The following is a 16752-nucleotide window of genomic DNA, read 5'->3' as shown; positions in this document are numbered from 1 at the left end:
GGGATGCCTAGTGCAATGACCACTATGCTACTGGAGGGGCTGTGCTCCCCTCCACTTTCTTGGATATTTATTTTAACATAATTGTTTTCCTGTGCTTTGGGGTGGTAGCCAGCGCCACTCCAACTATCCAGGGTGAAGGGGACCTTCTTTTTAACCCCCGGGCCTGACTCGAGTGCCTACAACATGTCGAGGGCAGTCGACCAGCGTTGAACCCTCTTAAGCTACCTGTGGCACCAAGACTGCCAGATTCGAGGATTTGCTATGCATGTAGCAAATCACAGGGGGGAAATGAGGAGGTCGTTAAATACACTAGGAACAATTAGGAACATTTTTTTAGTGTAGGACTACACACACGCACACGCACACGCGCACGCACACGCGCACGCACACACATATAATCCTGCACTAAAAAAGGCTTGGAGTACGAACATTAGCACCAAAGTTTCGTTCTGTTAGCGAACTTACAGGTGTTGATTTCCTTGGCGACGCTTCCGGTGGAGCCGCAGGAGTCACCACAGCTGGTTCTGCAGTAGAGCCTTGCTCCTGCAGCGAATGAAGTTCACACGCAACCGCATACAGTCAAATGTACCTTACTGCATAATATTGCCTAATTAAAGCACTAAACCATGTATATTTTTCAGCAAACTTGGCAGTGTGAAACTATCACTGCCGATCGATTGACGAACATTACAGTTGTACACCTGCAGTATCTTTGAGCAGAGCTAGGACATTTTACCATCTCATCTGCTAAAGCTGCCATTTTAAAAGATTTATTTACCATCTTCTAAGAGGCAACATACCAATGATGACATTAGTGACAGCTAAGCAGATTCTGTAAGGTTTCGGGTAACAATGCAAAGTGTATATAGTTGTCATCCCATTTCTGTAGTCCCAATCTGTCTCATACTAAAGCCTATAACTTGAAAGTTCCTGAACCAACGCAGATTACGGTTTATCAATGGAAACTTTTCTGCATAGCACGGGACATTAGTGGGTAAGTTTGTTGGGTCGTGCTTTGTACTTGTCTCTTCCGCTTTCAGCTAAAGGGCATTAACTGCAAACCATTCGGAATTGCATGCTCTTAAGTAGTGTGGAATAAATTACTGTTTTGGCACAACTGATATCTTACCAGCGAATCTCGCCACAGCAGCATATACACTATAGTGATGTTCAGTGAGCACACCAGTTAAGGGATATCAAATAGGAGGTTACCACAGCACACACAGAAGTGTCTAATAAGGCGAAACATAGCGTTAGTTATGAGGTTACCACATATGGAGGCGTGTGTTAAAACATCAGTTTAATTGGCCAATACCGCAGCTGCCACGCGCGTGAATCAGACCGGCCCTGAGTGGCAGCTTACACACTTTGAGACCTTGTTTATATTTCAGCAGTGTACAAGTAGCTGATTCAATCATTTGTAGTTGCATTGCTTGAAAAACAAGACTAAGGTTATATGGCATTGAAAATGTTGCAATTACATTACAACAGTCTGGAAGTTGTCAAGGCCATGTGACATCACAGTGCGCAAGGACTGCAGAGTTTTTACATACAGTAAAAAAAGGTTCGCATGTCAAAGAGCCTCCTGTGACTCATTTGTAAACATGGAGAAGGAAACACTTAGGAGAAGCTTTTCCCTGTGTAAAAAAAATGGAGGGGGGCCTTCTTAAGACGGTAGTTATTTTCGTCTTCTCAAAACATGGGCCCCTTTTAAGCTTTCTTTTCCTGCATTCCTGTAAGGAAATCATCTTTTTATAGAAAATCCCGGTGACAGCACAATTCAACGCAAAAATTTGGGCTAGCTGGCGATAGGACTTCGACGTGGTAAAATGCGCACAGACAGGGACAAAAAAAAAAAGAGTGACACGGGACGTCCCGTGTCACTCCTTTTTTGTTTCCGTCTCTGCGCTTTTTACCACGTCGAAGACAGCACAAATATTGTTCTTTCCTTCCGTCACCCGGCCAGTATCGGCACTACTGATCGATCAATAAATCAAATATGCATTACCAAAGCAGGAGCCAGCTAGGAGATATGGAAACTGCTTGACATGAGTTCCAGCCCCTTGTTGGAACCAAGTTTGTGCCTCAAGCATTGTCTGATGGCTTAGAGAAGGACTAGGGGGCCACGCAGATTCCTCCACTTACCATTTGTTTGACTGGTGTAGTAACTTGAAGTTTCTGCCTGTATGCTTTGCACGTCATTCCATTGTGAATAGCGCGACAGCTTAAGCAGTTGACCGTGTGGCATTTCGGACAGGTCGCCACGATTCTTCCAGTAGGATTGATAATAGCCCCGCAACCGTACACCTTGCACTCCATTTGATCCACCATGTTTGTTCTCTGAGGGAATACAAGTAAAAATGTGAATGCTCTCACTGGTCAGCTGGTTCTGAAACTTGTAATTAGAGCTACAACAGCATGAATGAGTTATTGTCCCACAATATTTACGAAATGCATTTTTTGGGATGGCCTGCATGTACACAGCTGTACACTAATGGGCACACTCACTCACCATAGCACCCTATAGTGACCATCATTTGGCGAATATTTTTACTTTTATCGGTCTGCCAAGTATATTGGTGGTTTGCATAATCATGCAATTATTTGTCATAATCTGAAAGGGACACTACAGTGCACAAACATGTTGGTCTCTGTTGGTTTATTGCACTGCTGCGAGTACAAATACACCCACTCATGGTAGTAATAGAATTTACTTGGTGCATAAAACTCTGAAAGGGAGAAAGCAGGCATGGCCGCCCAATGCACTTTCTTGCACTTGGAGGCGAAAAGCAAACACCCGAGTGTCGAGATTTCAGCACACATTAATTAAATATCCAGGCGATCAAAATTAATCCAGGGCCCTCCGCTACGCAGCTCCTCATAGCCAAGGTGTAGCACCAGTGCAGTACACCCCACAAGCAATCAATTACTTTCTTGCAGCAAGATCTGCGACATCACAAATCTTGAATAGTGGAACAGTTCTGCAGTGGTGGAGCCATGGAGGCATTTTTCTGAGACAAACAGCGATGCAGGCACATGTAAAATGTATGAGAACTTCTGGTGAGCACACAATTTTTTAAAAGCCACAAACTTCAGCTCCATAACATTATAAAGCAGGTTTTCTCACTTAAAATAGTGGCAGGATTTTGTCTCAGTGTTGCACTGTTGTACAAGTAGTCTGAAAATAAATGCAGGTGAACATGAGAGCCATTGCCCAATGTATACTGTAGGTGCCTATACGGTGTGCGCCAAGTTAGGTTACTGGTGCAATTAATTGGCCCCGTCTGTCCGTCAGCCGCCATGTTAACAAATAGAGCGGGTAATTTCTACTTCTAGGTGGCAGCGTCCTCCTTGCTTGAATGACTGCAGTCATGCAGTTTCTCTCCCCAATGCGAAATGCACTGTTTTGTGACACACACACACACACACACAAAAAAAAAAAACAATGAAAAATACGAATTCCAGCTTTATTTGTAAAATTTGTAAAAGCATTATCTTAACCAGAAAACCCAAAACAGCTCTGAAATGGGTGACCTTTCAGTTAAAAAAAGTCATTTAGGCTTTAAAATCTCTTTAGAGCCAATTTTTTACCATTGCCAGTCTTATAACTGTGCTACACAAGCGTTTATGAGCCGTTTGAGTCAAATGACCTTCGAAATTTTAAATTCCATTCGAACTGGAAGGTGTTTCACCGATATACATGCCAATTCTGAAAAGCATGCAGTGCAAGGTTTTCGCGTTTTCCAGCCTTGTTTTGGTGTCGCCACTGCTGCCCAGTTTCGTTCTCGTAATATAATTGACGAAACTAATTTTAGAGTTAAATGGGGCCAAAAAAAAAACTATTAGTGATAAAATTGAATGATAACCTAAAAACACGCACCAAGCATGCACAAGAAAATCAGTTTTATTTTTATTTTCTTCGCACTACAATTGAGAGTACCAAGTTACCTTGCAATCGTAGAGTGATAAAAAACAAGTAAAAAAATATTAGGAGCTTGCACTTTAAAAGCAAAGTTTTACTCGTAAATAATTGTTTTTGTAAATATGGCACGAGGAAACTTCGCCCGAGAGTAGGAGCATTCACGTTTCAAATGCCCGAGAGCCTCAAAGGTCATTGGTGGGGCTCCTTTGACTCAAATAGCATTTCAACAAAATTCCTTTGGAAGACGTCGTGTAGCAGCCCAAGGGAGGCACTCGAACCAAATGACATTTGGTTTAAAAGCCTTCAAAACGCCCATGTGAGGGCGTATCACAAGCTCAGCATATCCCTATCCCCACTTTGCGGGTTCGGCTATTGTTCCAAGCTAGCCCTTTGCGTGGGGGCTAAAATTAAGGTCAGAATGACTTTGCATTCATTGTTGAAATTTACACTCCAGCGTTGCACCCGAGGGCTATTAGGAAATGGAGATGCATCGCTACGCGACTTTCCAAGTGAGCGGCGCCTCAAGCAGGTAGATGTACAGCGCAATGCCTCCATTATGGTGACCTAAAATATTTTAATAGTGACAAAAGTGGCACCGGCAAAAAGCCAGAAATCCGCTAGGGGCGCTGCTGTCAAATGATGGCTAAGGTAGACTAGAAGGCTAAGGAAACAACAATGTAGAATCCAAGACAGCCTAGGTAATCACAAAAGAGGCAAGGGAGATAGAAACGAGTAAATGGCGAGAAAAAAATGGAAGCCAAAACTTTGTTAGAGATGTACAGGGCAGAGAAATTAGACACCAGAAAGGAAAATTTCTACGATAATTCCCAGGGCAGTGCTTTGCTTTTTGAGGCTAGAGCAGGTTAATTGCTTGCGAACTAAGAGCTTTGTGGGGAAGTATACACAAAATGATGGGGTAAGCGTGGCCTGCGGAAAAGAAACAGAAACTATGCGGCACATAGTGTTAGAATGCGAGGAAATCTATCCAAATCTAGAGGGAAATATTTGGCTTCCAGAAGCCCTAGGATTTAAAGGTAGCACAGAGGGAGTAAGCTTCAAGGCTGTCGAGACGACGAAAAGAAGGTTAGAATGCTGGTGGACGAAAATCAGAGAGGGGAATATTGCCTAGGGCAGCTACCACCTGTAACAGAAAAAGTAAGTATTTTGTGCCTAACAAGTTTTTTGTGCCTACCCTAAAACAGCGGTAGTTTTAGTGAAGAGTAAAACATAGGTAAATTAGCTTTTCTTTTTTTTTTTTGTAAGATGACACGTCATCATAGGGGATACCACGACCAATCATCATCATCATCGGAGGAGGAGGAGTAGGAGCAGAACAAGGAATCTGACACTGTTAGGCGCCGAAACGCCAAGTATATGTTTTTATTATCTGTGGTACGCATCTTTTCTTACAATGACCCTTCTCGACCAGGTTTCTCTGTGTTAAAGGAGTACTGACACGAAATTTTCGTGTTATGTTTTTTGCTCTGCTATGGGTGCCTACGAGCCCCCTAATCATATAATGGCACGTTAGATGGTCGATCGCAGCGTAAACAATCATTTACGGCGTCGTTTATTCGTGTCAGTTTCGGTTTCGACAAAACGAACGCCGAGCGGCCGCCATGACAGGAGGGCGCCCCTGACGTCACCATTCTTGTCGCACCGCTGCCAGCCTGGACGCGCGTGCGAGCGAGCGAGCGCACGCGCGAGCCCAGACATATCTAGGTGGTGTTGGCCCAGACCCGACCGGCCGAGGTCTTCACTAGTGTCAGTCCCAAAAGCATGACGTGATACTTGCGTGATACCAGAGTCTTTCAATGTTTTACTGGTCACGAACCGCGCGCGCCGCTACAGACGCCACCGCCGCACGAAGGTCATCCAGCCGCCGCGCGTGCGGCGTATTGGCCAGCTCTTGGCGTGCAAACGCTTGCTGCTTTTGGTGTCTGCGCGCTGATTAAGTTTTTTTTTTCGTAGTAGTTAGCGATGAATAGTCCAGTCATTGTGTATGTCACCTGCCTTCAATGGAGTTTTAGTTTTCGAAGCAAAATACCGTATACTTCGGCCGCGAACGGCAACGGCTTCTGCGTGCTCTGGCACAAGCGCTGCGCCGTCGTGTTTACGGATTTTTAAATCTATATTGCTTCTTTTCGTAAAGCAAAGCTGTAATTACCACATATACGGTAGCTGTGTAGTCACGGAATGCTGCGGGCCTATCGATAATACAATAAAAAAAACTGAAAGAAACCAAGTACGCATCGTTCAGACTACGCTTAATGAATCCGTTGATTGCTCTGGAATGCACAGAACGCTAAAAGAGATAGCCCAATAGTATTGTCGTTTCGATGAGTTGTTACATACTTGAGAACATCTAAAAACGCTGCAGAAACGCGAAGGATCAAAACACGAAGAGATATATGTTGCAACGTCCGTCAACGTCGCTTTTTGTTGACGTGACGGTGCCGTGACGGAGAAGGTGACGGCTGTGTGAATGAGGGCTGACGTGCACAGATGAACGTCGATAAAGTGAGTTGCGCGGCGTTTGCTATGCATGCATTACTCTCGGAACGTTATTAATTTCAGATCCATGGAAATGGGATCGAGAACATTGTCGAAGAAACAAAAAATCAAGTTAGCGACTAGGTGGCACCCTTTCCATATCAAACAATATTGCCTGACGGGACGTACGACAAACAGAGCCAATGGGCGCTCCGGTTGAAACGCCAGATAAGATAACCGGAATCGGCCACGCGCGGTTACAAAACAAAACGAATCCTCAGGGATAATTCGCGGAAATATGAAAAGTAAAAGCACAAGGACGTCCCAAAGCTTTTTTACACGCGAGCCTGAGCGCAAGGTAATACAAGTTTGCAAACAGGTAATGGAGCACCGCTACAACCTGACTGATATGACAAAAATCCGGCTTTAAGTTAGCCTTGTACAATTCTAGGTCCACGATGCTCTCAAAATAGTACATTGCTTTTTCCATTCTCACAAACAGTGCATTTCCACACACTGTCGCACATTTATAATCGAAGCTGAAATCTCCCTTTGCTTGCCTCGGAATGGCGCGCCTCCAATTCTCACGCAGCTGCCCGTCGCTCGGTCAAGAGAACAAGGAAACATTTTCTGTGGTATCGTTGTACAAGGAACGACATCCCGGGACGCAACACATGTTAGGCATCGTCGTTGCACTACTTAAGTCGCATCACAAGAGTGCGATATCCCCGTTACATTTTTTTCCCGCACAAAACAAACACAACTCGCCGCGGCTCCGCCGTTCGAGCCAGCGCAACGCCGCCCGAGGAGTGACCTCAGTGAGAGGGTGGCGCCACCGCGCGGCGGCCAAACGCAGCATATGAAGCTCTCCCATTGAGTTACGGAGCAGTTTCGTGACCAGTAAAGCATTGAGACTCTGGTGATACACACGGCGTAGCAGCGCGCGCCAACCGCAGCCAGCGCCTGGCGTCGGCAGTTAGGGGTAGAGCATTGCACGGGCCGCAATTTCTAGGCCCGCCCCGACCCGGCGCGAGAGACACGGCCCGGCCCGGGTCCGACAATTTTTTTTAATATGTGAGCCCGGGCCCGGCCCGAGCCCGACAAGTTTATAAATTTGAGCCCGAGCGCGGCCCGGGCCCGATAAACTTCTCCGATACAGGCAGAATTCAATGAAACAAGTCCGGACCCGCCAGACTTGCTAAATCCCAAGAGAAAAAAATGGTAGCTAGTCTCAGCTGGTTTATGGTTAAATTCCCAGCTGGGCAGAGCTGGTCTTAGCTGGTCCCAGCAACATTTTCTCCTGGGATATCATACCTAGCCCGACAGGCTATAAGCATGAACTCGAAGTTTGCTGTTAACCTAAAAAGCGGAAGCACGAGGCGAAAACGAGTACTTTGGAGTTAAATTTCCTTTGAACTTGGACCGAACTTTGCTCAACTTAAATATCCTCATTTACAAGCTGTATTTTCGGTAGTCGTGGAAGTTCATTAGCCACTTCCTTTTCCAGTCTTCGAAATCTAGGCCTACCGAATATACCTCAAATGATTCCGAGCAAGTAGACAGTTTTTTTATTACTATATTACAATTCTTCAACAGAATTGCACCTTTAGTTGTTCCATTCCTTGCTGAAATTTGAGCAGACAATGCGTCCGGTTTCACCACTTCGTTTTTGTCTTGATCCCTGTAGTATCTAGTTATGTTGCCACCATTATTTTTTTCGGCGCCGCTTGTGTTCTGGGCTGTGCTTCAAAAATTGGTCCTTCAAACTGTGCACACAGTGCAAAGTCCAGGTCACGTAAGTACTGTTCGTTTTAGTTTCAAAAGAAGAGGGAAAAGACAATGTGGCTGGCAGGCCCTCGTTTTTTTGGCCCGTTCCCGATATGCTGATGGGGCCCAGCGTTTTTTTTTATTATTATGTGAGGCTTTCTAAGCGCAGTCGTCTTTTTATATCTTTTAACGGCGCCGTAGTGAATTGGCACTTCGCTTTTTTTGTTCATTTAAACTGAAAGATCAACAAGAAACGTTTTTGTTGTCAACAATTTAGAATTTGCGGCACAGAAGTGCCGTAGGAACTGCACGGACAGGCTCGGGCCGGCACAGCCCGAAAAAATGTTGGTTCAAGAAAACGCGAGCTACCCGACCCGAGCCCGGCCCGCGGGACGGCCCTAGCCCGTGCAATGCACTAGTTTGGGGTCAGGAGGAGCAGATGGCGTCGCGCTGATCCCGATTGCAAAGGGTATCAGTTCTGAGCTTTCTCGTGCATGCAAAGATCATAATGGATTTAAAATATTTTATATTGAACAGTTACTATTGAAACTTGCTCGGAGATATCTCCATATACAAAGGCAACCTTTTACATAGATATCCCAGCTTTGAAATTTCGTGTCAGTACTCCGGGACGTGGATCGACACCTTTTTTCAATTTTTCATTAAACTCTGGGAAACTTGTCATTGTTGCTGATTTGTCCCACAAATTTCAAATATCCCATTATTTTTTGAGTCAGTCAATTAGTTCACAAGATAATTAGAGATAATTAGCCATTTTTAGAGTAACAATAGACAAACAGTGCTATATAGAGTTATAAAAGTCTAATCTTCATATTTTCTAATACTTATGAACCCTGGCGAATGTATTATAGGTAGCGGTTTTTTGATGCAACACTTGGAACTAATTTTTATAGCTCATTAAAATTGGGTGCTTGAAATGGGCGTTCCAAATGTCCGCGAGTCTTTAAAGCAGGCGCCGCGCAGTTTTGGAATTTTAGGGGCCTTATTTTGGCCACCTCCATGGTGCGTAAACCTAAGCTCACGGCTGTACATTTGAACCGTTTCTTCGTAACGTGGTTTCCCGTATATCATCGACAGGCATCAGACAGAGGCCTAGAGCCGGACTGACAAATTGTTTTGAAGTATTGCTGCATCTTACAGCAACATGAAACCAAAGCGTTTGTGAATCCGGCCCCTGAACAGCACGCAGACGCCACAGTTTAGATTTCGCACGTTTTACCGCGACTGAAAGAATATAAAAAGGAAATGAAACATAATGAACCCGGCATTCTTTGTTCACGGAGCAAAGGGAGCGTGGGAGGTCAGTTATCAACCCGTGGCAACAGACACTTGGTACCGTGTGCAAAATCAGCCAGCTTTCGAAGAAAACGATTGCGAACGATAATAACGATGTCGGAGCAGCACACTGATGGGCGTTGCGCCTCGTTTACGGGTTCCTAATTTGATCTAGAGTAAAATGAGGTACTCTAGCAAATTACTTACAGATTAATCTAATTAATGAAGGCTTTATTTAGATTAAGCTTAGTTTAGCTTTCATCGACACTGCCACCATGGGCTCACTACTCTTACTCTCTGCTACAAGTCATTGACGAGCTGGTGCGGGCGAAGTTTTCTCTTCGTGTTTTTTTTTTTTAAACACGCATGTACAACACCGTCCACAAAACGCGTTTTCTAAAACCAACTTCGTTGTCGGTGAGCTGTGAAAATAAACTACACTGCTTGCCTCGAAACCGGATTAGTGCTACCCGTACGAGAATAAAAACGGCATCTTCGGCGCTCACGTAGTGCATCTTTTCGTTGGTTAAGCATTGACGCGTGCCAACAGTTCCGAAACGGGACTCAAGCTGCGGACAGAAAACCACGCACGAAAAAGCAACGCCCTTATGCGAATTTACTCACCGGTTGCGCCCGCCGGGCATTCACGAAGCCGCACTGACACTGCTGACACCACCCAGCGCCGTGTCTATTTCCGCGCCTTATCGCGGTTGCCATGGTGTCGCAGAAGATAGCCGCGCGGCGTCAGAGCCGCATAGAAGATAGCCTGGCCCAAGGTTCCATTACATGCCATTTGAGGGCAAATTTGTCTTTTGGAGGCGGGAAAGAATAGTGGTTCAGCGCCAATGCTTAATCGATCGCTTGTAGCGTGTGATTCATTAGCCCTGTTTACCGGATCACACTGCTACCTTTCGCTAGACAATGAGTTAAGGCTAGCTACGGCAAGGCATGTTTGCCGGGGAGGCGTTTTCGAAGCGGTTGCACTCCCTCGTGGAAACTGATGGCGCTGCCATGCACGAAACAGGAAGCGGAGAAGGAAAAACATCGGAGCTATGAATGGAACTGCAGGAGACTTAGTAGCTGGGCGAGTTGGTACAGGTCATAAATTGAACAGTGCTGAGACGGGACAGGGGTAAGAGTGACAAACACAGCGCCCGTACTTGTTACTCTTTCGAAACTCTGTCCTGTCGCAGCGCTGTTCGATTTATGCAAAGGAAATGAACGCTGAGTTTCTTATCTTCTGGGGTAGGCTCACGGGAGATGGCTTCCCGCTGCACAGCGGAGATTGCTGTTGAAATTATCTGGCCGTCGTTCGAAAATGGCGATCATGTTGTCCGGCAGGTGCAAGTTGTACGCCCTCAGTGAGCTCGCGTTGAAGTGCTTGCGTTGACACTTCAGTCAGTGCATCAATCACCCCCTTGATGTGGACCGTTGATGGAACTTTACCAACTGAGGAAACCTGTTTTTTGGCTCGAGTCTTGACTATCACAATTAAAAGCACACGCGCAACGCAGAAGGGAGCAATTATGAGCCGCGTTGTACGGCATTTTTACGCACGTTTTTACAAACGGCGGGTAATATTCGCTAGCACAATTCTGGATAATCGGCGCGCCATATTTGCTTGTTGTAGATATTTTATATCTCGCAACGGTCGTAGTAATTGGCGGCGAAGCAACAGAACCGCGTGTTTCGGGGTTTCAAAGGCCTTCTGCTTTCGTTAATTAGAAGCATCCGACAGGTATTGCACCGAGAGAACAAAAACCAAAAGGTTCTCATTTTTGGTCTGCAGACAGGTTTTGAATAACGCCGAAGTGGAAGGCGGATGTTTTAATTATTAGCCCTCCTGTTGTTTTTTAGACGCTCACCGGAATCTCTGGCACCCGGGTGTTCTTGCTTTTTGCCTGAATCAGAATTATTACACGGTGCACAAAGGGGGCCTAAAACGCTGTATATGTGTGCAAGGGGACCAACGGATTGCACGAACTTCCTGCGTGCCCGTTTTGTTTCGTTTTACTTGTTTATCTTATTTTTGCTGACACTGATGCAAATAAATAGAGTGCACATATATGCTTTTAACGCCGTGCCCCACTGAAGTTTCAAATGCATTCGAAATGAACGTCATCTGGCTCAAATGACAGACTTGGAATGTAGTTCGGAACAATTTCGATGGCAGTTGAAATATTGAAATACGTTGCCGTGATGCTGCTGCAGTTAAGTTCCATTTTAATACCGTATGGCAACAATTAAAATATCAGACAATTTCTCGCAATGAAAGCATCGCCCCCCGTATTTACGATTAGTGTATGTAATATGGCAGTTTTTTTTTTTCCTTTTACAAATTTCAAAAATGTTTCCTATTTGCATGCTGGGATGCAGAATTATTGCCACTAACGCTTGTAACAGTATTTTAAGTTCAGAAAATACCAATAGCTCAACGAATTTGTCAAAAAATGTTCATTCAGTATTCTCAGTATTCTGTTTTCAGTATTAATTTTACTGAAATTGGAAATGCACTGCAACGAGGGTACGAACATTGCGGCTCGAAGACATTTGAGAGCCTCGAATGCTTTCGAGCCTCGAAGCGCATTTGACACATTCGCATTTGAGGCGAACCGCATTCGGTTCGAAGGCATTCTAGACGCATGAATGTAACTTCTTTTAGAGCGAAAGCTCTTCTACATCTTTTGTGTATCTCGTCGCAAGCGACCTGCAGCCGCTGGCGGGCGCTTGGCCTTTCGTTCTTACCGCTTCGCTCGGTCACACTCACTGCTGCGGTATCACGTCACTAGGCAAGGGTGAAATGGCTCCTTGTGCTGCGCTTGATCGCTCATCTCCGGCTGGGCTGTCTCTGCATGCGCTTCGGCGCAAGTGAACCACGTGACTAGGCGACGCTTTAACGGCTGCTTCGCAGGCGCTTGGTCCCTCAGTCTCGCCATCGATGGCGAGCCGACTGGGCAGTCTGTACTTGCCCTTTAGCGCAAGCGAAATGATGAGTCCTCTCGTCCCATAAACAGACGTATCGTCCCATAGACGGCGCCAGGCTGCGAAATCTCAAGCAAAGGTAAAATTTCCCGTAACATTTTGCGCGTTGTCTTTGCTTTCGGCCGTGATAACTAGGCTTAGGAGTGTTAAACTTGAGCCAGTGTTTCTTCGAGAGATGCTGTCGAAACCCCGGGCAAACGCGGTCACAGGATGGAAAAGCACTGCTACAAGGATGACACTTTCTAAAAGCTGAACACAGAAACACACGCACGCACACACTCACGCACGCACAGAGGGAGAAAGAAACAAATATAGCGATACATTACTCGAAGGCTTCTGAATGCGGCTAATTGTGGCACGCAGGTGGTCAAAAACGAAGAAATGACATAACCAAGGTATGATAATTATTCAATGGTTTTCTTGCAGCTATGCTATCTTAGGCTTATTCTCATGCTTTTTTTTTTCAATCGAGGGGCACATATTTTTAATCTCAAAAGTTGTCATCACCTTGAGTGGTTGAATGTTTTCAATTTGTCGAATGTTCTCGAGTTGTTAAGGCAAGCTTCGCGATAAAGTATAAGCACGTTGCACCGGAAAGAGGCCGTTGAGAGCGCGGCTTCCTACTAACGTTGTCTGCAGCGCACGCTAGGGCATCGGTAAAGGAGTGGCGATTCCTCAACCCGTTATCACCCACTGCCTGCAGCATGACGCGTGCCAACGATCTATGCGGTCGACCCTGAGGCACGGTGTAAAGAAAGACGGCCGCGATGAATGCATCGGTTCCCCCTGCCATTTGTGTTATCTGCGATCTGACTGGCTACAATCTCAACAGCGAACGTATTTTCGTCTGCGCCACTTAAGCTGTTCCTTCTTCTCGGCCTTATCATGACTTTACCTTAGATGCCTTCTTCGTGTGGGCGCCCGTGCGTGACTCGTGATAATCCAGGCTGTTGCTGCCTAGGACAGGGCGGCGACACTTACGTAATATGAATGCCTACGAACCGAGCCCCGTGATATGCGTGGCATCTTTCCTAAGAGAAATAACACCCCGAACCACCAGGATATAGAAAACGGCGCTGCTGCTTGCGAGGCAAACATCAGCGCAACGTGCTGCATAAACACGGCTTGGAAATTACCGCCCTGCCGCATTCGCTTCACTGAATGAGCACGTCTTTACGTTGCCGTAAATTTGTTAATTTTACAGCGACGGGATGTTCCGCGCCGGCGTGTGCGCTGAGAAAAAAGACCTCGTCAGGGCCCGTAAAGAATGATTCACTCTAAACGTGTGTGTAATGGCATAAAGTCAACTTCAGTAAAGATAACGATGACATTGAAATGAAACAGTAAAGCCGGTCTCTGAGCATTGCAACACAATATAACAGCGGAGGTGTTTATTAATTGCTTGCGAGGTCCAAATTTCATTCTACGATTCGCAAGATTTTATTCCGAGTTTTCGTTTAATCCAGCGGTCTTTTTTTTACAAGAATTGCAATTTCTTCTCTGCTATTCTCTGCTTTTTTTTTTACTAACTCATGGGCAATGCCATTTGCAAGGTTTCCAGAATGACATTTTAAAAACGCCAGACGTGTTGAGTGGATTTGTGTGGCCCGATGTAGTTCTGCCTTTATTATTGGATAAACAGGTTGGTATTTTCTAATTACTTATATCCATGAGTATTGAGAGACTACCCATAATAATTTACAGCGTCATGTTCGTGTCTTGGGATTTTATTGATTTAATGGCTTCGATGATCCTTGCAGGTTATGCGACAAAATCTTTGTAATATTCTGGAAGTTTCTGGAAGACAGGAAAAAAAAAAAGAGAACGAAGAAGTAGGCGGGAGGAGGAATATTTTGGAAGGCACAAAGAGCGAGAAGCACGGTTGCCGCGCGCTGCGCTGTAGCGGCTCATGAACGGTGTGCGAGAAACGACGATTTGCGGACTTCTGACGCTCCGAGGCGGGCAAGTCATACCGATCCTCAAATGCACGAAGAGGATGGCGATGGTAACCAATCCCTAGGGACCCAACAATCCATATGGTTGTATTTCTACTTCGTTTACTACGACGTCCGGGAGTGGGGAGAGTGATCGAAGCGGAAGCTCTAGTCCGTGTAGATATCACTCGTAAAACTTCGGTACTTTTGTGGGCGAGTAGTGGGAGCGTCATGCTGACGGGAGCCGCAGTGGTGGCACAGGCGTTGCGCTGCTGAGCCCAACAACGCGGGTTCGGTCCCGGCTGCTTTTCTGATGGAGGAGAAAAGGAATACCCCCGTGTGTCCATAATCCCCAGTTGTCCAATATTAAACCGGAGCCCCGCTGTAGCTTCGGCGCCTTAAACCCTTAATCAATCAATCAACCAATTGATCGAGCTATCAATCAACCAGTTCGTCGGTCGGTCGTCATGCTGACGGGTAACTTGGGGGGCGGGGTGCCATGACGAGAGTGCACAAAGGGCAGGAACGTGTTTTCTCGGTTTAGCAAGCTAGCCCGATAGTGTGAACTGCTTGATCGACTACGTGTACGGCGGCTTGAAGCGAGTATTGAATTAGCCCGGGAGTTACTTGATTGATCCACATACTGACGTCATCAGCATAAAAAGAAGCTCTAGAGCAGGCTGGATACGGCGCATGGCGGGGTTATAGAATGCGTACGACGAAGGACTGATTTTTTAGGAACGCCCTTCTTTTGGTAAAGTACTGCGTCGAGCTTGTTGTCGCAGATTTGTGTTTGATTGATTGTTGGGTTTAACGCGCCGACGCAACGCAGGCGATGAGGCGCGCCGTATACGTGGAGGGCTCCGGATTAATTTTCACCACCTGGGGATCTTTAACGTGCGCCGAAATCTCGCACACACGGGCGTTTTTGCTTTTCGCCTCCATCAGGAAAGTGGCCGGCCGCAGATTCGTGTAGTGAAGGTACTATCAGCATGCATTGAAATACGAACAACGGAGCGCATGGCAATCAGTACATGCTGCGCATCCAAGTAACGGCCAGAGTATGCGCAGCAGGAATACTTAGCTACGAGAGTTCGTATCCCAGCATTTCGACTTTGGCCAACGTTGCGTTGGGCGCTCGCTCAGACTTCCGCGTTATCTGATTTCGTCACTGCCTAGAGTGAAAACAGGACACATCAAATTATTCTTTTGACAGCGGAGCTGCTGTTGTTACTTGCCGTAAGTTCAGTGTTGCAGAACACTACGCGAGAGGAACGCTATCGCACAGCTGTCGCAATACCCGTTAGACAACGGAAAGACATGCACATGATATCGGCCGCCGCAGCACTCACGTGCGCTCCTCGGTTCTTCGTAGAAAGAGCCACGCCGTAATCGTCGCAACACCTATACTCGAACGATAAGCACGTCATAGCGTGCGCCTCTCGGTTCGTCGATGAACCGAGTGGCGCACGCAAGGAAGACTGGCTCTTTTACGGATTCGTATAATAGCCAGGCTTCCTGTTGTCATGCGCATGCGCTCGGGATCGTATACTAGAGAAGAGCACTTGGCGTGGCAACGTCTGCGCAGTGACTTTACACCCACCACTCGCGAAGACGACGACTTCTTGGATGCATATGACGACGACGACGCTAGCACTATTGAATAAACAATGAAACTTAACGATGTGTCCGTCAATGCTCCCCTACAGCTTCGCCATTCAAGTCTTGCGCGTGAGTGCAAGCTTCCACGATTTTTTTTTTTTTTTCGAAGTCGCGCCCAGCGCCAGACAAAGGAAGTCTTTCGGGGCGTTCACAAGTTTTCCTGCGCGAGCTCGCGCGGCAAATTTAGACAGCGGTGGTATGCAAACTGGAGCCAGCGTCATTGGCTGAAATAAAAATGCTTACACGCCGAACGATGGACTTTCCGCATACGTTGGCCACTATTTGCGCTGAAAGCGAAATGTGCTGAAAACTACGCGCCCTGTTGTTCGCAGTTCCATCTATCTTGATGATATACGTTATCCAAGGAAGTCCCGGATGCAATTGTACATGTGCGAGTCGCAATGTGTGTCGGCTAGCTCTGAGAATGTCGTCATCCACATTCTACGATGCATTCGGGGGGTCTTCAGGGAAGACGGCTTTGAGCTGAGCTATGAGACCTTAGGATGTCCTCGTCTATGCGAAGCAGTGCGTCCTGGGTGGATATGTGAGCAACAGCCGATCATAGGCTGCGGAAACACATCGGTATATCTTCGAGGTGTTTCGGAGGTGTTTCGGGCTGTGGAATACTATGCGCTCCATATAATTTTACCAACGTAAGAGGTGAGTGTGATGGGACAGAGACCAATGAGGTCTGCA

General features: G+C 46.3%; 1 protein-coding gene across 4 annotated transcripts in view; it reads right to left on the bottom strand.

Annotated features, from left to right (window-relative positions):
• Positions 1–15871, bottom strand: part of LOC144155872 (uncharacterized) — a 62606-nt gene extending 46735 nt beyond the window's left edge. Inside the window, exons 1-3 of one of the 4 annotated variants that reach the window (XM_077687564.1) lie at positions 15747–15871; positions 2146–2340; positions 466–543 (exon numbers count right to left, since the gene is read on the bottom strand). In XM_077687564.1, coding sequence (XP_077543690.1) covers positions 466–543; positions 2146–2340; positions 15747–15824 — 351 coding nt within the window. In that variant the 5' untranslated portion in view covers positions 15825–15871. Of the gene's footprint in view, positions 1–465; positions 544–2145; positions 2341–10102; positions 10419–15746 lie in introns of those variants that run through there. The other 3 variants (XM_077687566.1, XM_077687563.1, XM_077687565.1) reach the window with 3 other exon arrangements.
• Between the last annotated feature and the right edge of the window lie 881 nt (positions 15872–16752).

The sequence above is a fragment of the Haemaphysalis longicornis genome, unplaced genomic scaffold, assembly GCF_048455015.1.
Source record: "Haemaphysalis longicornis isolate Haplotype H1 unplaced genomic scaffold, Haemaphysalis longicornis Haplotype H1 scaffold_1, whole genome shotgun sequence".
Classification (NCBI taxonomy): domain Eukaryota; kingdom Metazoa; phylum Arthropoda; class Arachnida; order Ixodida; family Ixodidae; genus Haemaphysalis; species Haemaphysalis longicornis.
The sequence above is the reverse complement of the archived record's forward strand: the minus strand, read 5'-3'. Positions and strand labels throughout refer to the sequence as shown.